This window comes from Colias philodice, chromosome 3, assembly GCF_061535455.1.
Source record: "Colias philodice isolate Cphi_HAF_F1 chromosome 3, ilColPhil1 Martin Lab GWU primary, whole genome shotgun sequence".
NCBI lineage: Eukaryota > Metazoa > Arthropoda > Insecta > Lepidoptera > Pieridae > Colias > Colias philodice.
In genome coordinates this window covers 4,243,415-4,266,770 of record NC_143088.1, presented here as the reverse complement: position 1 = coordinate 4,266,770, position 23,356 = coordinate 4,243,415, and the positions used below count along the sequence as shown (strand labels likewise).

General features: G+C 32.4%; 5 protein-coding genes across 6 annotated transcripts; 1 reads left to right on the top strand and 4 right to left on the bottom strand.

The window, feature by feature from the left end:
• Nucleotides 1-241: 241 nt before the first annotated feature.
• LOC149489540 (protein-associating with the carboxyl-terminal domain of ezrin) lies at nucleotides 242-4,156 on the bottom strand. The gene is made up of 7 exons (XM_089714158.1): nucleotides 3,819-4,156; nucleotides 3,562-3,747; nucleotides 3,341-3,480; nucleotides 3,043-3,152; nucleotides 2,541-2,870; nucleotides 1,235-1,422; nucleotides 242-1,104 (listed from the first exon to the last, which is right to left on the bottom strand). The coding sequence occupies exons 1-7, from the start codon at nucleotides 4,026-4,028 to the stop codon at nucleotides 277-279; spliced, it is 1,992 nt and encodes a 663-aa protein (XP_089570284.1). The 5' UTR covers nucleotides 4,029-4,156; the 3' UTR covers nucleotides 242-276.
• Nucleotides 4,157-5,410: 1,254 nt separating this feature from the next.
• ND-ASHI (NADH:ubiquinone oxidoreductase subunit ASHI) lies at nucleotides 5,411-6,418 on the top strand. Its single transcript, XM_089714116.1, has 3 exons — nucleotides 5,411-5,575; nucleotides 5,653-5,870; nucleotides 6,103-6,418. Exons 1-3 carry the CDS (start codon nucleotides 5,488-5,490, stop codon nucleotides 6,313-6,315), a joined length of 519 nt encoding a protein of 172 aa, XP_089570242.1. The 5' UTR covers nucleotides 5,411-5,487; the 3' UTR covers nucleotides 6,316-6,418.
• Nucleotides 6,419-7,556: 1,138 nt separating this feature from the next.
• MED22 (Mediator complex subunit 22) lies at nucleotides 7,557-8,861 on the bottom strand. The gene is made up of 3 exons (XM_089714168.1): nucleotides 8,646-8,861; nucleotides 8,436-8,537; nucleotides 7,557-8,077 (listed from the first exon to the last, which is right to left on the bottom strand). Exons 1-3 carry the CDS (start codon nucleotides 8,740-8,742, stop codon nucleotides 7,860-7,862), a joined length of 417 nt encoding a protein of 138 aa, XP_089570294.1. The 5' UTR covers nucleotides 8,743-8,861; the 3' UTR covers nucleotides 7,557-7,859.
• A 977-nt stretch (nucleotides 8,862-9,838) lies between these two features.
• Ass (argininosuccinate synthase) lies at nucleotides 9,839-13,251 on the bottom strand. Its single transcript, XM_089714953.1, has 10 exons — nucleotides 13,167-13,251; nucleotides 12,967-13,072; nucleotides 12,691-12,851; nucleotides 12,441-12,525; nucleotides 12,198-12,343; nucleotides 11,571-11,692; nucleotides 11,138-11,289; nucleotides 10,767-10,858; nucleotides 10,532-10,680; nucleotides 9,839-10,027 (listed from the first exon to the last, which is right to left on the bottom strand). Exons 1-10 carry the CDS (start codon nucleotides 13,229-13,231, stop codon nucleotides 9,864-9,866), a joined length of 1,242 nt encoding a protein of 413 aa, XP_089571079.1. The 5' UTR covers nucleotides 13,232-13,251; the 3' UTR covers nucleotides 9,839-9,863.
• A 126-nt stretch (nucleotides 13,252-13,377) lies between these two features.
• On the bottom strand, nucleotides 13,378-22,043 carry Rop (Syntaxin-binding protein Rop). 2 transcript variants are annotated; one of them, XM_089714159.1, is made up of 15 exons: nucleotides 21,909-22,043; nucleotides 20,654-20,800; nucleotides 20,153-20,308; nucleotides 19,868-19,971; nucleotides 19,205-19,353; nucleotides 18,966-19,026; nucleotides 18,651-18,805; nucleotides 18,155-18,306; nucleotides 17,478-17,632; nucleotides 17,245-17,325; nucleotides 16,560-16,727; nucleotides 16,263-16,352; nucleotides 15,653-15,750; nucleotides 15,392-15,474; nucleotides 13,378-14,974 (listed from the first exon to the last, which is right to left on the bottom strand). In XM_089714159.1, the coding sequence occupies exons 1-15, from the start codon at nucleotides 21,934-21,936 to the stop codon at nucleotides 14,841-14,843; spliced, it is 1,761 nt and encodes a 586-aa protein (XP_089570285.1). In that variant the 5' UTR covers nucleotides 21,937-22,043; the 3' UTR covers nucleotides 13,378-14,840. The 2 variants fall into 2 exon arrangements, with proteins under 2 accessions (XP_089570285.1, XP_089570286.1); XM_089714160.1 differs by lacking the exon at nucleotides 19,868-19,971 and adding an exon at nucleotides 19,632-19,735.
• Between the last annotated feature and the right edge of the window lie 1,313 nt (nucleotides 22,044-23,356).

Below are 23,356 nucleotides of genomic sequence, written 5' to 3'. Positions count from 1 at the left end.
TATATTATAATCATCAAGCTTTCTAAAAGTGATACATTTACAAGTGTTATGTATGTGTTGTAATTGTTTCAATTATTAATAAATATTTTAAACAACCATGCACTTATTATAATATATTAGAATCTCACATCTATGTCACTGACTTTCAAGTTTTTTTGATCTCATTATATACATTATAACCTCATTTAGAGGTTTAAATAATTTGTCCTATTATATCCCTGTTATTTTAATGCAATAAATATACAATGAAAGTATAAACTATATTTTTTCTTACAATCAATCATTCCATGTGTCCCCCCAACCCTCATTTTCATCCAGTTCATTATTAGATACAAAATTTAATTTACTGCTATAGTCACCCACTTCACTTTCATCCCTTACTGGGGCTACTTTTTGCTTTTCTATGACTGGTGTCATATCAGCAAAGAAGTCAAATTCATCTGAGCCTTTTTTACTCTGATCAATCTTATTTTTTATATCTAACTCTGATATATCAATGATATTCTTTTTTGCTTCTAATGCAGCTTTTTGTAACAAAATGGAATGTTCTTTAGAACCTTCAGTATGTAGAAAATCTGTTTCTGTGAATTCTTGTGACAGTTTTTTTACTGAAGTTTGTGGCAATGTTTTAGGTTCAAATAATGTTTCATCTATATGAGAACTTCCAGAATCTTCAATTCTTAATTTGTGATTGCTGTTATCCCAGTCATCCCAATCATCTTCAGATTCAACTGCTACTTGGTATGATGGTTTCACCGGAATTATTTCTGTGTCCATTGATTCACTTCCAACGGGTGAAGGCCTTTCATTCAATGACAATGCTTTCTCAAATACAGATGTAGCAATATCTTGAGGATAAATACTTTCTGAACATGGATAATCTTGCAAGGTTTTTGCTTGAACATGGGTCTCAATTAAACTTGATTTGCCATTTTTTACTATAGATAATGTATTTGCGTTTGAATTTGGTCTGCCATCAGTAAAAAGTTTTGAGCGTTTTCCACCTACAACTGTATCAGCTCCCAATATTGGAACGAGTTCACTTAAACAAACAAGGGTAGCAGAAACCAAGGCATCATCTGTATCTTTAATTCCAAGTAAGAGCTGGAAAAAATTAGAAATTATGATAAAACATAAATAGTGAAAATGGAAATAAAAAAAATTCAAAATTAAATTTATACATTAATGAGCCATTCAACAATCTATAAATTAGTCTGAGTTAATATGAAAGTACCTCTGGTAGGATATGTTGTGATAGCTCTTCATGAGAAAATACATGAACATATTTGGAAAAATGTGCTAATAGTAACATCCTAATTTGTCCATCTCTCACTGAAAATAATTGTATTATTCTTGGTTTTAAATGATCTTTAAAGACACTTAAGCTGAAAAATCCACTATGTTCTCCATTTTGGGTTCTATCTGCAATAAAACATAAATAATTATTACTTAAACTTTATAAACTCTTTTCACGACTTTAATATTTAATAAGCTAACATTACTGTTTAACATGTTGTAATATATAACAATCAGAGGCGGCTCGCCCTAAGGAGCGCTGGTGCAGTGAACTCCCATAAATAATTATAATAAAATCATACTCCTTAATTTAATTATTAACATTAATTATTACTATTTAAAATCAATCGTAATCTTTAAAACTACTGTTAATACCAATGAATATATCCATCATTCCATCATCCCATACACCTGTTTAATACCTACTGTATTATGTAACGCGCGAAGCGGTGCGCTCACGATTGCGCTCCAATGAAAAAAGATTTAGTACATTTCCTAATACGAAATCCAATAGGAGTGAAAGAGAGGGTTTTGCCAGAGCCCTGCGCGTGAAACAAAAGATTTTCTATGGAAAAGTAGCAAAATTCGGTGCGCCGCACCCGCAAACGTTGCCGGTTCGTTTTTACCGCCCGGCAGGACAGCGATTGCGACGTTGCCAGTTGCTACGTCTATAATATAAACAAACACTCGACTCTCGAGTCAACTTCAATGCACGCGCGCGATTCATGCAATTTTCTAATTAAAATTATAAAATACGTGTTGAAATAGCCTGTACTTATCAGTATTACTTGTGAGTGTTAAAATGAACAATAATTATAATGTGGCGTTCATTAAAAAGTGTGATAAAACGTTACAAATTCGGCTTGAATGTAAAGCTAAGGGACCGCCACGGCCTGAACTTGATCTTACGCAAAAATGTACGACAAAAACGAAAACATATACGCGTGTGTTTAAATCTGAACAATATGTAAAAAAAACCGTGGTTGTGTGGTTGTGATGAAAGCAACAACAGATATTTACGAATGTCTTGTCGCTTTAAGTTATAGATATTTTTGCACACCAAAAAGAAAGACGTATGTAGGTATTTCCTTTATAAGTAATTTTTTTGATAATTGTACTGCTTTACACCATGTATTTTCAGTGTTTTATTTCAAGTGAACACCCATAAAATTTTGTCACGAGCCGCCTCTGATAACAATATATAGATAATATACATTATGTATACTAGTTAATAGTTTTCTTACCGTTTCTAGGCTTAAGTATAAATGGAATTACATCTTTTCTGGCAGTTTGATCTAAGAGGGTTAACCTAGATAACAGTAAACCACCAAATTGCTTTGCAACGGTTTCCTCATCATAACATTTTAGACATTGTAAAATGTTTGAAAAAAAATCCATCTTTTCATCATTAGATTTAAGTGGTAAATAATTCAAAAATTTATAAACAGAAATGAATTCATGATTAAAAAACTCATGTTGCATCACTTCTGAAAGGCTAGGTCTTTGTTTGCAGTCTGGGTTTTGAAGTCTTTCTCTACAAAATTTCTTGAATTCTCTCAAGTATGGCACCTCATCTGAAATAAATAAAAGAAAAATTTGTATCCAGTTGCTAAGTAGCTATCTAAAAAAATGGCTTATTTTTTCCTTTCTCCACACACTTATTATCTTTATATTATGATCCTAAAGATAGCAAACTACCATTCAATATTCTATAGATTATATTTATCAGAAAAAATTAAATCATACCATCCTTGCAACCTTTGAATATGTCTTCCACAAGCACTGCAAATGCAAACTGATCCACTTTTGTTGTTGGCTCATTTGTGTCCTCATTAGGGTCCACTGCTTTATCATATCTAGAAAATGTAAATGAATATAGGAACCTATTCTCAGACTTATCTTATAAAAACAAAAGAAAAAGTTTTATAAGTTTAAATTAAGGAAGATTGGAACTCTGTGAGATAAGGTTGGTTTGCTCATTTTGCAATAAACTTTTGAAAGAGTAAAGGTTTTAACTATCAATATTTTTATGCTAATTAATTACCTATGTATTCTAGATTGTTTTAAATAAGCCAGGGTCTGTTCAGAGAAATTACATAAATACTGCAACCCTCCTAGCTTCCACTGTCCATCTCCTGATACATATATTGCGGATGTACTTATGTTGTTGTGTGATACTTTACCCTGTAATATGTATTAAATCTGATTAATTACAAAAAAAAGATTTAGTTACAAGAAAATTGTATTAGATATTTAACAACTTACTTGTTCATGTAGAAATACTAATGCCTGTAAAATATTGTTAAGTCCTATACATTTTTGTAATGGTGTCTGCGAAGATATTACATGTCCCAAGGGTTGTATGTATTCAGTAGCCAAATGAAATGTAGACCTCTGCTGCCATGCTGATATATATCTCACTATGAACGGATGTCGATATTTTAAGATATTCTGGAAGATATGCAATTGTTTATTTTGTGTATTGAGCAAATATCAAAGTACATTGTTGATAAAATTCTTACATTACAAAATTTCTCTAATGGCGTGGAGACGGTCCATAGTGGGCCTAAAATAGATTCTCCTTTGAATACAGACACTGATCCATCACTTTTTAACCCAAAGTATCTACAGCTATCTCGGATATTTGCCTGATAATGAGACCAAAAGTCCGTACATTCAGTTGGCTTTTCATTAATTTCAAGCCCTTTCAACTGTGAAGCGTCGTTACCCATATCTTATGTTAATGATTAAAGTTTTTTAAAGTTAGTAGTCACCCACTCCGAGAAAAACATTATTTTCAAACTTTAAATTATCAAATTCTGTGTACAAAAATTTACGTCGATAGTACACAGGAAAATAATGACGTCAAAATTGACAACTGTGAATGTCAATTGTCAAATTACCAACACAGATACCACAATCTGGTAATCTTGATTCTTGTTATGCTAGGCGTCCATTACAGGCGGATCGGGCCGGGCCGCATCGCAACGGGCCGTCTCTAATGGACGCGCTGTTTGCTCCTGCGTCCACCTGTACGGGGCGCGGCGGACCGCCTAGGCGGATTTTATCTAACAGACGTTCGCCGCTCACATCCGCCTGCCTGCGTCCACTAGGCGGATCGGGCCGGGCCGGGCCGCAGCGCACCGCCGGCAGAAATCCGCCTGCGAAGCGATATCCGCCAATGCGTTGCGGCCCGCCCCGGCCCGATCCGTCGCTAATGGACGATGTTTCATACAAAACATAGGCCGGCGTATTTTTGCGTTGCGATGCGGCCCGGCCCGATCCGCCTAGTGGACGCCAGCCATTATATTTCGAGTACAAATAACCCTTAAATAACCGATGAAGAGGCAATTTTATGTACAATGCAGTAGTTGGCACAAAAGAAATCCTACAGTGGAGATAGGGCGTATTCAGAAACAAAGCTTGAAACTTATAAGCGCTTATCGGCGCTTGTCAGCGCTGGTAACCCGTGAAAGAAAATATATGAACATGCGCCGATAAGTGCTGATCGGCGCCGACAAGTTCCGATAAGCTTCAACAAGCGATGGTCAGCGCTGGGCGCTCCCATATAAAATTTGTTTTGGTCTGCTTCAACCTGCTTCCTTTGTGTAGAACGAACCAGCTTTGACAAGCGCCGATAAGCGCTTATAAGTTTCAAGCTTTCTTTCTGAATACGCCCTTAGGATTTTAGAAATCGATAGTGACTTTTAAAAATATAAATGTGGCTAGAACTCCTTACAAAAATATAATATGGGCTCTTTATATTATGTCTGTGGCTCTGTAATACGAATTTCAAATCAAATATAATGTATAGGTACTAATCCGCATAATTTTCGTTCCTGTTCTCGTCCCATCTCTGTACCAAATTTCATCTTGAAAGAAAGATAGTCAGACGGGCAGACAGAGTATTTTAGCATTTTTAATATTGGATAGAATTTTATATGTTTTCGGTTACCTCCAGCCTGAGCGGTAATTAGCAAATAGCAAGCAGCAAGCATTCTGAGAAAAACTAATGCAGTCTGCGTAATAAATTTCTTACACACTCTGTGCAAATGTGCAAGGTGCGAGCTTGGTGCGAGCCGGTGCGACTCAGCGGTGCGAGCATTCGAATTTCGACAGGCGTCAGCTGAGTTTTGACAGTTTTCGTGAGTTCTGTCATCTGAACCACAACCTCCGAAAAAATAAAGCTCAATGGCTTCTTTAATTAAAAAAGCATTATTGCTGAAACCAAATGTAGTTCGTAAATCAGTAGGCATACTCTGCAATGCTACTCGAAACCGTAAGAATTCCCTGACATTACATTTTTCTTTTAGATTTTGTATTTGTTATTTTACTGTTATGACGTAACAATTTTAGATTGGAATTATCAATACAAGCCTGGTCCATTTCCCAAGTCTCAGGCAGAAAGAGACGCAGCCGCAAAGAAGTATGGATTGTTACCTGAAGAATACCAACCTTATCCGGAAGAAATGGGTTATGGCGACTATCCTAAACTTCCCGACATCGGTACCGATTCGAAAGATCCCCATTACCCGTATGATTTGCCAGATTTGAAGAGGAACTTTAATGAGCCCGTATGTATATTATTTAATTCTATTATCTTTAGGCAGTGTTCATAATTCGAATATAATATTAATCAACTTATTCCTAATATTTATATGGATTGTCGCAAAAAAAGTAGTAATATAACCAAACACATAATTTGTTTTGTATTAATTCTTTTGCAAATGAATTACTTTTATAGCTTTATAGGTAAAAAAACGAAAGTCATTTTACCTACTTTAATGTTAAGTATAATTTTTTCAGTTCCATGCTACAGCAGAATTATTTGGTGAAGATCGCTATGACCCTAGTATGAAGCCAAGGATCCCTGTGTGGGAGCAGTGGTGTTGGTTCTTGGGTTGCATGACCGGATTCTTTGCCCTCTTCTTCTACTTGGAAGACTACAAATTTGGTAGACCAGTCACTGAGAAGCAGTATCCCAAGGATGGACCTCATTACATGTTCAGTACAAAGTAAACTGCACATGGTTTAATTAATTATTGTTTATTAGTCAAAGAAAATTTGTTGAAATAAAATGGTTCCATTTTTAGTGACCCTGAATAAACAAAATACAATATAATTTTGTACCTTTTTCATGAAGAAACATGTGATTAGCACAAATACCACAAATTATTAAAAAAAAAAAAATTCTATATGTGGTAAGAAACTATAAAAAAGAAGCATTAAAATTAAAAGGTTTGTTTAATTACTGAAAATAATTATATTAGCTTTATTTTAATCGAGAAGTTATCATTAGAATCTTACATTACCCCTAATGAACATAGGCTATATTTATAGAACAAAATTAAAATTTCTTCAATGTAATAAATTTCTGCGGGTAAACTGCATAGAACAGCTGGTATCATAGAAATCTAAATAACAAGACACATAGAAGTGCTATAATGTCATAATTCGTATGAAAACCGCTGTCGCCAAAATCAACACATTCAAACCGAAAGCTAAACAGTACACACAAGTAAACTACTTATGCCTTTTATTGGACAGCTTGATTTTAGTGAAAACTAACTTAACTATAAAATTAAGCTTTTGAATATGTATCCTAACGCACGAATTTACGGTTTATTTTAGAATAACATCCCTAAGCATATGAGACTTTTTGCTCCAATACGAACAAACGTGATAATAAGAATGGTCGACTGTGTCATTCATTGTTATTTCGATTACTATGGTGACACTCGTAATACTTGTAAATATTCTATAATTTTAAGGAAAAATGACATTATTTCTAAAAAAAAATATTTTCCGATGAAATATTATTCCTTTACTAGATTTCCGCCCGCGGCTTCGCCCGCGTTTTCAAAGGAAAACCCGCATAGTTCCCGTTCCCGTGGGATTTCCGGGATAAAACCTATCCTATGTGTTAATCCAAGTTACCCTCTATATGTGTGCTAAATTTCATTGTAATCGGTTCAGTAGTTTTTACGTGAAAGAGTAACAAACATCCATACATCCATACATCCTTACAAACTTTCGCCTTTATAATAGTATTAAGATAAGATTAAGATAAGTATAATTACAACTTGTGGAAGAATTGCCGCAATGGGAATTGCTGAAACACACCATGTATACACTCATACGTCTCCAGAGCAACTGAACAGTGACGAATGCACTGGTGATGTGAAAATCACCTGAGTGGCGACAAGGTCACGCACGCTTACGACTTCTAGTGTCTTGTTATTTAGATTTCTATGGCTGGTATCCTATCCTACTAATGTTCTACTAATGTGAAAGTTTGTGAGGATGTGTGTGTGTTTGTTACTCTTTTACGCAAATACTACTGAACTAATTACAATTAAATATCACACATATAGAGGGTAACTTGGATTAACACATAGGATAGGTTTTATCCTGGAAATCCCACGGGAACGGGAACTATGCGGGTTTTTCTTTGAAAACACGGGCTAGTATTATAATAAAGATAGATGAAAACATTTACTTTCCTAAAAATAACTTAATTAATTTATTCTAATAAATACAAAATACTTCAATTATACTATCATTCACTTGTATATACTGGTAAAGTATTCATCTTCTAAGTCATACAAGTCTGCAGCGATGTCATCTCTTAGTGACATGAGTTTCTGATCACATTCCTGTTGTTTTGTTCTAAACAGTTTTGAATTTTGGGTTATTGCTTCATTCACAGATGGAAAATCATTTAATATTAGATATTGTTTGATATCTGACACAAGTTTCATTAGTGATTCTCCTGCACGCACTGAAATATAATATAATACCTAATTAATTTATACTAATATTATAAAGCTGAAAAGTTTCTTGGTTGTTTGGTGAACTTGCTAATACTAGATAGTCCTATTTGTCGAGTAAGGTATAACCTTATCATCAAACTAAGAATTATAGATGCATAGCAGTGTGAGTAAAACCATGAGTCACAGCTAGTTTATATTTTACATGATTAAAATAAACCTCATAGATAATTGTTCTCATTAATTCAGATGCAACTTATAAAGCTTGAGTTATGTTGGTAGACAACTTATTATCAATAGAGAGAGAGAGAACTGATAATGAAATGAAGGGCCACCAAATTATTAACATTTTAAATATTAATACTATACCAATATTTGCAGCTCTCACTTGCATTTCAAATGTATCTTGTTCAATTTGTGTCATTCTATTTAGTTGAGATTCATTATCACCTTTTGCAAGTTTAATTATTTCTGTAATATAAAATTAGATTTATAAATTATTAAACTATTGACACTACACATTCGATTGAATTAAACAACTGTACAAATTTTACAAAAAACTACTAATACTAATATTACCTTCGAAATTTTCAAGCATACTTTTAACATCTTCTTTCAACCGAGTTGTGTATGATTTTAGTAAAGCTTCCTTGTTCTGGGGTAAATTACGATGCATTTTTATATTCAATGGATGTATTAATTTGATAAATGAATGTAGTACTTTGGACTTATTACTTGTTATTTTATAGAAACACGGTAAAACTGTACAACAACAAACAAAATTTCTAGTTCTGAACTTCTGAAGTTTCTGAAGCCTGACTGACATGCTCATAGATTGCACATCTGACTTTGACACTTGGAATACAGTAGGGATGGGCGTTGAATCAACGGACTAGTTAAATTAACCGTCTATGTACACTCAACGATTCGACTAGTCCATCGCTCACCAATGCACTAGTTGAATTCAACGGCTAAACAAAAGAGTCGAAACGCTCGTACAACTTGCAACGCGACGGTTAACTCTTCAACGTGGACGTATAATAGTCCACTGTAGACGGCTAAACAAGAGAGTCGACACGTTTGTATCAACTTGCGACGCGACGTCTTACGAATTTCAACTCTAAAACCATAGTAGCAAGTGCGATAATGTTTCGATATGTTTTGTTAATCGGAAAGAAAGAAAGGAAAGATAAAGAAGAAAGGAGCGTGAAAAAGATAGTCCGTAACGCGCGTGAACTGTTGAATTTGAATTTTGTTTGTTTTTAGTTTGTGTGTAATTACGCGCGCGTATCGGTCGACCGTGTCAATCGTTGTCAATTCGTTTCAGTTTACACATGGACTAGTCGAAGATTTTAACTAGTTGAACGACATTTAACGATCTAGTCTCGTTGATGAAAAATACGTCGACGACCCATCCCTAGAATACAGGCGATGTAAAATTTAACCACAGATAAGTTTTTTTATCTATACTAATATTATAAAGCTGAAGAGTTTGTTTGTTTGTTTTAACGCGCTAATCTCGGAAACTACTGGTCCGATTTGAAAAATTATTTCGGTGTTAGATTATCCATTTATCGAGGAAGGCTATAGGCTATATATCATCACGCTAAGACCAACAGGAGCGGAGCCACGCGGGTGAAACCGCGCGGCACAGCTAGTTAGAGATATGACGCGAAATTCGTGTTGTCAAGTTCAAGATCAATAGGTGACCTATAACAATTACAGAGATTACAGATCTATGTTTTCCGTGGAAATGGAGGAAGAAAAATAAATTATGTATGTGTACATAAGATTTATTTAATTTTTAGTTTTATTTACAAATCGTGCGTACTCCTTTAAACGTATCGCATTAATATTGATAAATCCAGTGCTATCTTCAGGCGAGAATCCTCCAGCAATATCCATGGATACAAGATCCTTGTTGTATAAGCTTGTGGGACTTTTTCTTGCTAAAATTTTTACTGAAATTTAAAAAAAAGATAAATAAACAAACATCGAACTCCCATTTAGTAGTTACCTACATAAGTCTTTAAAGGAGACCGTTCCTTTTCCTTTTTAAAGGCTTCGAAACGTTTCCATGTTTTTAAAGGTATAGAAACGTTCACGCTCAAGTATGGCAATACGAAAGGTAGATAATTGCCCGTCTTATACATTTGAGCGATCGATATTTAATCTATTGTATGCGCGAGTATAAAAGTCTGATATAAATTGTCGTTTAAAATACAATATTGATTGTATAATATAATCTGGCCTATCGTTTTGATTCATGATTGCTTTTCCCCATATATACCAGACGAATAAACCGTACCCCTTTAATTCGAATTTCATACATCATAGCCGGCGCGGCGCGTAAAGAAGAATTTTTCGACTCTACATTATGATACTGATCTCACTTTTAATAATCTTGAAAAGAACTTAAAAAAATATAGTTATGATATGAAATTTATACTATAAATGACGCTTACAATTTCCTTTATAAATTTGTATTGTGACTGTTCCATTCACTGATTCCTGAGACATCTCTAAGCACTTTTTGGTATAAGTGGCCTCTGGAGAAAACCAAAAGCCATTGTAAACAAAATCAGCCATTTTATCTTGAAGGTATTTCTTAAGTCTGCAATGTAAATATAATGTTATATAAATGGTTTAGATTTTAGATAGGTGAAAAAATTTAATTCATAGAAATGTATTGAATGTAACCTTAGAACTTCCTTATCCAAAGCAAAAGCTTCTAAATCCAGGTGCGCCGCATGCAAAATTGTTCCAGCTGGAGTTTCATAAAGGCCTCTAGACTGTAAGAAGAAATATCATGTGAACATTTTAACACTTATCCACTTTTTTATTTATATAAAATCGATAGATGTAATTAGATAAAAGGGGAATATTTCCATTGAAAGTTGTTGTTCTTGTGAATATAATATTTTAAAGATATGAGATCGCTGCAATTAAATTATGCATATCTCAGGGAATATCCATTTTTATAAATATGTTACTTATTTTTTTGAATTTATCAAATATTAGTAGTACATAGAAGAGTCCGACACATACAATTTCCAAACCGATTTGATTACCTTAAGTCCAAGAAATCTGTTTTCTACAATGTCTATACGACCTACACCATGCTGTCCTCCCAATTTATTCAGAGTTTCAACAATTTTAAGGGGATCATTAATGAATAAAGCTTTCTGTTGTCCGCTTGGAATGTTGATAGATACAGGCAATCCTAGAAAATAAGCAATAAAGTCATTTTTCAAATCTAAATCATTCTAGTCTATTTAGCCGTTCCCTCTGACTCCGATCGATTTATCCTGCATGAAGAAATAGTATGTATACTGCAATAAATTTCTAGCGTGAATTAAAATTTTCTAAATCCACTCAGCAGTATCAGAGATTACTTCCTACAAACAAACTTACAAATTGTTCAAACTTTACCACAAAATGTTTTAAAAACGACAGAGGTTTTCAAGTAACTACTTTTTTTTTAATTATTAATATCGATATAACCTTTATCAAAAGTGATATCAATGACGCTGGGGTAATCTTCAGCTTGTTGAAGATCTCGTGTCATCTTATAAATCCCCTTTGGAGGTATTGCGGCTGGATCTTCCAGGACTCCCGATTCATAACTAAAAAAATAAAATAAAAATTACTGTTCACTCGACGCAGATTTCGCAATAAGACGGAAAAAAAAATGTGTGGAATGTATTAATGTTATTTTTAGTTTTATAGCTTTAATGCTTATACCATATTTTTGAAAATACAAAGAATACAAAAAAAGATTGATCTGCGAATCAGAAATGATCAAAATGAGACAGGATTCGAACCGATTTCGACCGCGGTCGCGGTGGCGCCCCACGCCGTTTCGCAACGAACGTTCACATTTTTAAAATATTATCATGCTGGATTTTTTAGTGGAAAGTATTTGTTTTTATTTGATTTTTATTAATTGCTTAAGGTGGGGCTTGGCTTGCTATAATAATTTAAATCATAGATACTTATATTATGCAAAACAATGAACTAATTAACACGTAAATATTTTTTTAAATGAATGTTATTCGAATGCGATTTTATTCAAATAATTTTTAAAATTTACTGAACAATAATAATGGTGAAAATAACACAATTAATTACCTGATATGCATGATGTTCTCGTCTGTGGACCATGGCTCTTTGGGCGTTGCAGAAACAGGTATATTCTCTTGTTTGGCGAATTCAAGCAAATCTTTACGTCCTTGGAATCTATTGAAGAATTCAGGAAGACGCCATGGAGCAATTACCTAATAAAAAATAACATAAAAATTGCTCGTGAAACTTATCTTTGCAAAGTATTCATAATCTATTTAAAAATATTTAAGAATTGCGATCACGACTTACTTTTCCCTCAGGCCAGAGAGAATAAACGCTCAACTCGAATCTGACTTGGTCGTTACCCTTTCCAGTCGCACCATGGGAAATATACCTTTAAATAATCGTAAATTAATTCACGTAAACATAAGATTCAACAATAATTGTTATCATATATACTACTTATTCATTTGGGTACAATGTTTGAGGATAAAATTTGAATTGTTTCCAAATTAAGGTGTTTTAAGGCAATTTTAGGTTATTGTAATTAAAGACTTACTTAGCTCCTAATCTCTTTGCAGTGTTTACAATACCGACTGAAATGCAGGGACGGGCTAGAGACGTTCCCAAGTAGTAACGACTTTCATAAACTAATCCCATTTGAATTGCTGGTAGCATGTAATCGCTGACAAATTGTTTGCGTAAATCTTCTACAATCACCTTTAAAAGTGCAAGAAAAAATAAAATTATTATTAAATTATGTACTTTTAAATGTTTTCTATTCATATTTATTGCATAGGAAATAATAAAATTAAAATATAAAAAAAAAACTTACGTCTTTCGCGCCAATTAACATAGCTTTCTTTTTAGCTTGAGCGAAGTCATCATCTTGGCCAATGTCTGCCATATAACAAACGACGTCGTAGTTTTTCTGAATTAACCTGTGTAATTTTTCACAAAATTATTAAACTACACGTTTACATATTATAAAGTAAATACTTTTCATAGCCTTTTTCAAAATTAATTTAAATTTACCATTTTAAAATGCAGCTGGTGTCTAATCCACCAGAATATGCCAAAATAATAAGTTCTTTAGCCATGACGCGTTCTCTCTCTGAAGCCCAACTAACTAATGTTATTAACACTATTATTTAACAAAATGATAACCCTAGGTCGCCGACATCTTCACTGAAGTCATTTGATCAAATTGAAGCCTTATCAATGGTACATAAATAAAACGAAGATAATGGTTAAGAATAATTTAATAAAACTGTTAACAGATGAATACTGACAACACAATTAATATGCATATTTCTACATAATTGCACAAATCTTTAATAACTAAAACGAAGCGAAGAACCATGGGCCAACTGGAGTTCACATGATAAATTTGTAAATAAATGCTAGACCGAATGATAGAGTAATTTGTAATCTGACCCATCGCTTTTCGCCTCGCTTATACCGATTGTAGCTATTATCTATAAATAATATAGCTGTTTATCACTATGTGTGTGTATATCTAGTGTAGTCGCATATATGTGAAAATCAGAAAATGTCGACAATGATACTGTATCTGTCCAGGTCTTAAAATTACCGTAGCTTAAACGCAAGTCTACATTTAGTAATTTCAAGATTTCGTTGCAGTTAAACCGACTACACTAAATATATAAATAAAACCATAAAACACAATCTATGTGCTAAATATAGGTCAAAGGTTAACCCTATTTGTTATATAATTTAACACTACCGAGAGAAACTGACTTATTTATAAGAGATATAACGTTGATTAAAGTCATGTGATTAATTTATTATAATGATATATTCTACTGCGGAATGTAAACAATTATATGATATAGATTAGCTCAAATTCATAATAAATAATAAAATATATAGGTAGTTGAACACGTTGTTATTATAAATATGTTTACTTGATTTAATTCATAATAATATTTTGAAAGATAGCAATAAAATGTCTCAAAGAGAAATATTTCAACACAATTTCCTTTAAATTAATGAAACAATATTTTCTTCAACGTAGCAGCTAAAACGGTAATCTCTTTATCTTATAAACATCAAAGCGAGTTCTGATACGAATTATAACAATAAGTACTAGTTAATTTGTTCTAGACGCTATCTGAATTATTCTAATAACGACATATGCTACTTTAAGGAAGAAAAGTTTATAATTTTGGGACATTTTAGTTCAAAGAAATGCATTGGTTATAACTGAATGTAAATCAAAAAAATGTTACAAATATTATTGCAATATGCGTAACCTGAATTTTCATTTAAATATAATTTTATATAGCAATACTTAAATGATTTTAACTAGAGTAAGGTAGGTACTAATTATGAATACTATAAAGTACACACAACGACCAATGTTTTAATCAAATTTAAATTTATACATGTAACAGCCACACTTTTAAAACTTATAACATGTAACATAAATTATAGTATTATTAAAATAAACATTTTATACATTGTCTTTTAATATAATCTATATAATAATAACGAAAAGTTAGATGTCACACCCCATCTCGATATAATTATAATACTTAATTTCGTGATAAAATCACAAATCATAGGCAATTAAAACACGATTGTACTTTTCCAAGTACCCTCAAAACGCGTAAAACGAAACCCAATCTAACGGTGAATAAATCGGGATGTTTAAAGGAAAAACCAAAGATATATAGAGGTCAATGTTTAAGCCGTGAGAGAGCTGAGGTCCGAGAGGAAGTTGTCGGGAGTGAGAATGTGGGAGGAGCCAATGATGACCTCCCAGTTCTTTAGAGCCGCCGTGACTTCGTACGCGCAACGTACCTCCGAGAAACACACACCTGGAAGTATTATTATAATAATTAATTAACAGATTTTTTTTATTGATAAAGACGTGAGAAAAACGACATATCCAAGAACTAAAAGTAGGAGAACGTGTCAAATGCCAATTCATTTCACGTCAACTTAACATTTTTATCGTTGGAACTTGGAAGGGAACAATTTATTTAACATGGAATCGTTATAGTTATATATATATATATAACTAGCTGCTCCGCGCGGTTTCACCCCTGTTGGTCGTAGCGTGATGATATATAGCCTATAACCATCCTCGATAAATGGGTTATCTAACACCGAAAGAATTTTTCAAATCGGACCAGTCGTTCCCGAGATTAGCGCGTTCAAACAAACAAACAAACTCTTCAGCTTTATAATATTAGTATAGATAATTACTTATTACTGTTTGTTAAGTGACTTACCTCCAACAACAAAAACGATCAATCGAGGTACATTCTTGATGGTCTGTTGAGCTTTGTCCTTATGCCAGTGGCCATAACGGACGCTAAAGTGCAAAAAAATAACATGTCAATACAATAATGCTAAATTAAAAAAAAAAAACCATAACAAATCAATTTTGTATCTTACGTTTTTTGCTGAATTATTTTATTCATTAAAAAATATACATAAAAATATATTTTTTTTATTGCAATTTTATACTAATATGTAATAATATTATTTACCTCGTCGGAGCTTGGTAGCCGGAAGTCTGAGCGCGACCGGCCAGGAATGGGAAGTGACGTTGATCCAGCTTATCTTCAATAGCGTCCTCCATTATATCCTATTAAAAAACAACATTTTTTTTTTAATAATCACTATCTATCCTGAATTTTGAAAGATCTTCACTGAATTTTATTTCTACATATTTATAAAACAAAATCCTCTGCCGCATCTATCTGTTCAAGACAAACTCAAAAAGTACTGCACCGATTTTCATTCAGTTTTCACCAATGGATAGCGGTATTCGGGCTGGAAAGCTAGTTTACTACATAATGTATTACCACTAATATTTTGATATGATGATGACATTTTGATAACTGATATAAACTAAAAAAAAAATTATGCTGATATAAATAACTAGCTGCGCTCCGCGGTTTTACTCGCAGTGCTCCGTACCTGTTGGTCTTAGCGTGATGATATATAGCCTATAGCCTTCCTCGATAAACGGACTATCTAACGCCGAAAGAATCTTTCAAATCGGACCAGTAGTTCCAGAGATTAGCGCGTTCAAACAAACTCTGCAGCTTTATAATATTAGTATAGATATACATTTTTTGGGAAACATATTCTTACCTTGATAACAGGTGTCCATCTTGACATCTGATATGTTTGTTCAGTGATCCTCTCCTTCCGAGGCACTTGATATTGCTTCTTCCTGTTGCCCTGCAATAATAAACATACATTACGTTTCTACTTAAAAATAAATTAATTAACCGATAAGATATTAACTGTGCAAAAAAGTGGTTTCTTACCGCTTACTTGTTTAACTTGGAAAACTTTAAATTTATTAATTTCCTACTTAAATCGTTTTCTTTTTTTAATTTTTGTATAATACATAATTACAAACATGCATATAAATTTCATACTAACATCAACAACAACATTCAATCCGAGGTTGGCCAGATTCAACAGGGCTTGCTTATCAGATGGTTCTAGCTGCGCGTGCGTCACCAGCTTGTTGAGATTCTCTTCAGAGATGCCGTTCTTCGACATTATGTACAGCGCTATTATGCGCATCTTGTCGTAGTTCTTGACGGACTGTGGAATTATTATTATTTATTAGTATTAGGGCGTATTCAGAAAGAAAGCTTGAAACTTATAAGCGCTTATCGGCGCTTATCAGCGCTGGTAACACGCGCAGAAAAAAAGAAATGCTTCCTTTGTGAAGAACGAACCAGCATTGACAAGCGCCGATAAGCGCTTATAAGTTTCAAGCTTTCTTTCTGAATACGCCCTTAAAAATGGTGAACATAACATGCTGAACATATGAAAGGGCAACTTCCATCGTTTTTTTGTCAATTAAAAAGGTGATCACTTAATTAGCAAAAGCATGTAGCATAAAGTTGAAAGCTATGAGAAATTAATACCGCAACTGCAAAAATGTGTGAGCGGCGTTATATAAAACACTTATTCACATTAACATCTTATTTCGTGATACTTATGTTAAAAATTATTGTGTGTGTGTGTGTATGTATGCGCCCGTATAAGAAAAACTTTATGAAAAAAGTATGTAAGTTTGGAATTCAGTGTTCATAAATATGGTATTTAGCTATACCTGATCCAAAAGAACTGGAACAATGCTCCTCATGTGGTCTTTAATTTTCTCTCCCTCGGCATCAGTACCCATTGCAAGATCCTAAACAATGATTTTATATTATTATATTCTATGAAGCCAAAAGTAAATATAATAATTATAAAATATTAAAGAATTTAAGTTATAACATTTTGTAGCTATACTTATTTTGAAACAAAAAAATGATTATATATAAAATACATATTTTGTGTCACCTGTTCAACTTTGCAGAGTTTGTCGACATATCCCTGGTATGCCTTCATGCAATCTTCAGCAAGACGCAGATGAGTAGCGTACTTCGATAGCTCCTTCTGGTACTGGGGCATCTTCTTGATCATGAGTGATAGATCTCGCATAGATTGTTTGTCACCTGAATGGGATAATTTTTTATACGGAAATTGTAGTGATAGTAAATTTAATTATGTATGGATGGTTTATATTGTAAGTTAAGCCTTTTGTTTACGTAGTTCGCACGTAATGCGCACAATTTCGTCAATATACGATTGCAAGGAATTTAAGTAGAAACAATAAAAAAATTCACGCACGACGAAAGCATGACGAGCGGCTGATGCGATGTTGCCGCTCCGTGCTTATTACGTGAAAAAGAAGCTTTATTATATGCGCTTTCAAAACATTGTTAATTGGATTGTTTCATGTGGAGGAATAGATGCAGGTATTCCTCATAATATATTCATTATTAATATTATACTTATACACATTATTATATACTTTGAAAATTGAAATGCAAAAGTTGAAATTCAAATGCAGAATATTTTTAAACAAGAAATATATGAACACACATTGCTATCATGTATCAACTATAAGCCTTCCTTTATTTTATTTTTGGTCTATAATGTTAATATGTACTATATCGAATTAATTAAAAACATACCTCCTCCCATGCGCTTGGAGTCGGTGAATTTCTTCAAATTCTTGGTGACTGACGTGGACACAACAGCAATGTGCTGATGGCGCAGCTCCACCCAGAGCTCGTCGTTTTCATCTAACAACACTTCTTTCATGCTCCCGGCTGATGCTTCATATCTTTAAATAACATTGGATATCAGTTAATAATTAATTTTTAAATTTAGATTTGATTTACTTATTATCCAAAATATTTTCATAAAATAATATTCCCGATAATTTTTGGATCATGTTATGTTGTTGAATATTATAACAATTTTCAAGATATTTCTGTATACGGAATGGAAAATAAATTATTTAAAATAATGAATAATAAAAAATACCCCACATATTTTGTATGATTAAATCGACCTATTAAACATTTCTGTGTAAATTTCGAAATCTAGAATCAATTTCAATATGTCTAATGTTAACAAATGTTAATCCCCATATTATATCAAAGCTAGTATAAAAGGGAATCAAACCTGTAGACATCATTCTCAATGGGCAGCAGATCATAGGCCATGGCCTGCAGGGTGAGCTCATGCAAGAGTGGGGACACGCAATCGAACCCGCGATCCAAAACCAACAGCTGAGACCGTGCTTTCTCCGGACCTTCACCCATGGTTGGCTCGTCGGCCTGATAAATGGAACAAATGGAAGTTATAAAATAATATTTCATAGGAAATTGTAATACTTTATTAATATGGTATCGGAAATGATGAAATGTTACGGATTATGATATCATTCGCCCTTTAAGCATGCATTTCGTATATTTATTGTATATAAAAAAAGCATACCTTGTAAGCATCAAGCTTTTGTTGAATAAGCTGAGCTAATTCCACATTTCGCTCCCAGTCACTGAAAAATTATAATGGTATAAATTAAAAATCATATCAAGCATAATAATAAAAGTTACTGTATGTACTGAAATTTTAAAGTAGGTTCTATATTGAAGTTGTAAAATTATACGAATTAATTCAATATTTCAGAGAAATTAATTATCAGTTTGAACAATATCAGAATGTTAATGAATTACCTGCGATATCGCACCGACGGATATTCCCCAAGCGTTGCGCAAAGCGTAGCAATTTGTTCTGCAATACGCTCCATGTTGGCATTGCGAGTTTGGGTGAGCGCTGGGTTGTACATGCATTGGAAAGTTTCCGGAGAGTCCAACGAGAACACCTATAATACAAACAACATTAAATACAAATTTTAACATACATCCTTGTATTTTATTTTACAAAGTGTTAAACATGAATTGCACAATGTTCTCAATTAATTACTTACTTCAATTTTTTATAAAAAAGTTCAGGCTGATATTGAGGCTTATAGACTAAGAACCAATCTGGCAAATATATCAAATTTTTAAGATAGATAACAAAACAATAATCATTGATTAAATATTAAATAATACATTGGCCTGAAATAAAATAAACCATCTATTTTCGCAAACATATCACCTGGCTCTCATAAGGTAAAAAGGCGATGTTGATTTCCTTCAAAGTTTTTATCTTTCTGGCAGCAGAAGACTTGCATAGTTCGTTGAACAATTCCTCAGGACACACTAGTTTAGAGCAGCGTGTAAAGTAATAATGGAATCTCAAAATAGTTTTATGGTATACATAGTAATTCATCATAACATATAAATTCTACTTGGTGAAATACTGAGAGGGCAAGCAAAACTGAAAGAACAAACCTGTTGTTCATACGGTATGTAAGCTATGTTGATTTCCTTTAATGTTTTGATATATTTAGCTACACGACTACGGGATAATTCATCAAATAGTACATCAGGACAAGCTGTAAGTAAAAGTAAAATAAAATTGAAAATGCAACTAAATATCAAGCTAATAAATGTAAATAAATAATAAATAACTCTGAATTATGATTTAATATGTGAATGAATGGATAATGTGTATATCAGTGTAATGTGTATACTTTAGCAATTTTTTTGATATGGAGAATAACTATCAAATATTACCTTCAGTGAAAAACACATGTGCAGCCTTGTACATAATACGATTGCCTATTGAAAAGTCATTGATAAGAGCATGCACTGACTTTTCAGATGGAGTGATTAAGTAAATTCCATCCATTGTGTAGAGTGGTTCCCTCTTCTTATGAATATCTTCCACCACTGAAACATACAAAAAACCATAGATATAATAATATATTTTTAATTAAACATCATTTTAAAATTTTGTTTTTATATATTGTATACATATTCTACAATATAGCTATACAATATTTTAGAACATTACTAATAAACATAGTGAATGCTTAACAAATGTGCCTTTGCAACTTTGCTAGCACTGACCTACTTAGCTTAAATTTTTTTATATGAGTGTTATTGCTTTTTTTCATTAACCAATCAATTCTGGAGAGGTTTCTCTATTTCAAGCAAATATGCTGAGTCGATTGCTATTTAAAAGACATCTAATAATATTGAGATTGCAACATTAATAAAAAGAAAACAACATACATGTAATCCCCTCGGCGGAAATGTCATGCATTTTGCAGCAAGCAGACACCATCCTCATAGACAGCTGATCCACAATAAGGATCCTCCATTCCACTTTCTGATTCTCTTTACCTTTGGGTCGGTACCGAATGACTTCATTCATAATCTCTATAAAATTGATTGTTTTATTAGCTCTACAATAAAACAGGGGTTATGAAATGTATTAGAACTATTAATTAAATGAAATAGACTGTTTTGATGATATTTTCTGGAGATTACTAGTGAGTACTGACCTGCTCCGGCTTTATCTAATATAATAATAATAGTGCATCACAGTCAAATTTAGTTTAATTAAATAGGTTTAAAGATCTAGCATACATCTAAGGTTTAAAGATTTACATAGGTTTACATAGACATACATTTTTTTAAATAATTATCAAGATATTTACCTTTCATAAAGTCTTAACTATCTAATTATATCTATGACAAGCATCTTAACATAACTTTTAAAAATCTGAAAAAATTATTTCTTTACTGGAAATTTCTGTGTCATCAAAATCCTACAGTGATAAATAGTTTTTCTCATTTTAATAATATTGCTCAGTTTATAGTAAAATATGTTGTTATGTATCCAATTTTGCAAATACAACAAAAAATATATTTAAATACATAAATATTAGGTAAAGTTGCATTTATTACGAAAATTTTGCTAAAGCTTAAAATTGTTGAGATTTACTCAACAATAGAATTTATACAACATATTTTGCATTTATGTAATTATAAAAATAGATATGGAGATCATGTAAGTGGGCAGTAAGTAGTATGACCGCAATGTATGACGTTTTCTCACCCCTTCCCACCCCACTGTGAAGTGACAAGAAAATCAATAACAGACACCTAGGTCAACTTTAGCGACGTTTTATTTCTTTATTTCACGATATCATTACAGATATTAATTTAGTTTGTAATAATTATTATGAAATGATGAAAGTATCTGATATTGTTACTCGTAAATGATGATAAAATTACAAAAAGTTAATAATTTTGGAGTGTGATGTCTTATTGTCATATTCTACTATAGGGAAACAGGAATTGATTTTGCTCGCCCCTAAACCATTATTTGATTTTGCAATTATTCCCAACACACTATAAACAGTATTGGCTAAAAATATTAGTCATCGATAAAAGATAGATGGGCTAGTTAGGGTTTCAGATCGGTAATAAACCTAAGCTTCTTGGTCATATAAAAATTTATCATAATAATTATAGTACTTACTTTGTCCAACTTGAGCTTTTAGAGCCATCTTGAACGATGAAATTTGTTTCAATAACAGCGAGCACAAAACTTAAGAATTTTCATTCAACAAAGGTTTTCTATATTTGACATTTGACAATGCACTGAAGTGTGAACACTGAACGATCAACGTTCAGCGATTACCCTGAAGTTAGATAAATGTTGCTATCATAATAAATTTCGAAGTTGTGTATAGGTAAACCAGAATCTGATGGCAATTAGGGAAATCAAAATTTTGAGTGTGCAACCCTAGGGAAAATGGACTGAACGATCTTGATACTGCTTATTTTTCATTTTGTCCTCAATATCATTAGTCACAATTACATAAGTGGACAATACTGTACTTAATAATGAGATACCTATGCCTATCCACTTAATATTATGTAGGTACATAAGTATGTACCTATGTAAGTACATGTATAATATACATATTACTTTTCTTTTACTTTTATATAGGTAATACATATTATTATTTACACATACCTATATTTGCATATTCATTATCATTATGCCATGTGAAAATATGGATGTAATGATAATGCAGATCAAAACTAGATTGCTTATAATTTTTTATAAAATAAAATAAAAATAAAATAAAACTATGTTTATTTTCGTAAGTATTAACAGATACACACATTATAAAATTGACTTGGATAGCTTGGACTTGACGAATAGCCCTATTGGAAACTCCTGTAATAAGTTTTCATAAAATTATATTGTAAACAACAAACAATATTAAAGTTACCTACATATAATATTTTTAATTTAAAGTATCAAAACGGGTAAATCCAATTTACCAATAAAATATTCAAAATTGAAAATTGTGATGTGTTTGACCCTTCTTCATCGAATGTTTTTCTATACACATTATAAACAACACCTCTTGCTTGTGATCGCAGCGGCTTTTACGACATTTTCGAAGCTTTTTTAGACAAAATCCTAAAAATTATTCATGAATTGAAGAATGATTGAAGACAAATAATTTGACAACCAATTTGATAGTTGTCAAATAAAGTTGCCACATGAAAATCTTTTATTTCTTAAATATAAATATGCCATCAGATTCTGGTAGACCTATATCTCTTGTTATAGGGACGAAAAAATAATATACTGTTATAATTCACATGGTATGTGTATTTCGTTGTAACAAAAACAAATAAATGTAAGCCTCTTTGAACATAAAAATAAATGATAACGTAAAATTCTAATAAAAAAGACTACCATTTTTTTTTGTGGCGATAAATATTTTAAAATAATATTTACTGTATTATTTCAAAATTTTATGATGCAATTTATTGAAATAAAATATAAATGTCAACTAAATACATACACCAAACATACACAACACGACGTACACTTTCTAATCAGATCTATAATTATTCGCGAAATGGTAACACTGCTTTCCACTAATTCAAATTTCAAATTTTTAC

Bases quoted from the DNA above. Each gene is read 5' to 3' on its own strand.
- LOC149489540 (XM_089714158.1), bottom strand. From the start codon at position 4,028: ATGGGTAACGACGCTTCACAGTTGAAAGGGCTTGAAATTAATGAAAAG. The intron at 3,748-3,818 runs GTAAGAATTTTA...CATATCTTCCAG, and splicing joins CATTAGAGAAATTTTGTAAT to AATATCTTAAAATATCGACA. The intron at 1,105-1,234 runs GTACTTTCATAT...AATTTTTTCCAG, and splicing joins CACAACATATCCTACCAGAG to CTCTTACTTGGAATTAAAGA.
- ND-ASHI (XM_089714116.1), top strand. From the start codon at position 5,488: ATGGCTTCTTTAATTAAAAAAGCATTATTGCTGAAACCAAATGTAGTT. The intron at 5,576-5,652 runs GTAAGAATTCCC...TAACAATTTTAG, and splicing joins CTGCAATGCTACTCGAAACC to ATTGGAATTATCAATACAAG. The intron at 5,871-6,102 runs GTATGTATATTA...TAATTTTTTCAG, and splicing joins AGAGGAACTTTAATGAGCCC to TTCCATGCTACAGCAGAATT.
- MED22 (XM_089714168.1), bottom strand. From the start codon at position 8,742: ATGCATCGTAATTTACCCCAGAACAAGGAAGCTTTACTAAAATCATAC. The intron at 8,538-8,645 runs GTAATATTAGTA...TTTATATTACAG, and splicing joins TATGCTTGAAAATTTCGAAG to AAATAATTAAACTTGCAAAA. The intron at 8,078-8,435 runs GTATAGTATTAA...ATTATATTTCAG, and splicing joins AGTGAGAGCTGCAAATATTG to TGCGTGCAGGAGAATCACTA.
- Ass (XM_089714953.1), bottom strand. From the start codon at position 13,231: ATGGCTAAAGAACTTATTATTTTGGCATATTCTGGTGGATTAGACACC. The intron at 10,859-11,137 runs GTAATCAAATCG...TTCTTCTTACAG, and splicing joins ACAGATTTCTTGGACTTAAG to TCTAGAGGCCTTTATGAAAC. The intron at 10,681-10,766 runs GTTACATTCAAT...TTTACATTGCAG, and splicing joins TTGGATAAGGAAGTTCTAAG to ACTTAAGAAATACCTTCAAG.
- Rop (XM_089714159.1), bottom strand. From the start codon at position 21,936: ATGGCTCTAAAAGCTCAAGTTGGACAAA. The intron at 20,801-21,908 runs GTAAGTACTATA...TCAATTTTATAG, and splicing joins AAAAGCTCAAGTTGGACAAA to AGATTATGAATGAAGTCATT. The intron at 16,728-17,244 runs GTATAGCTAAAT...ATAATTCCACAG, and splicing joins TTCCAGTTCTTTTGGATCAG to TCCGTCAAGAACTACGACAA.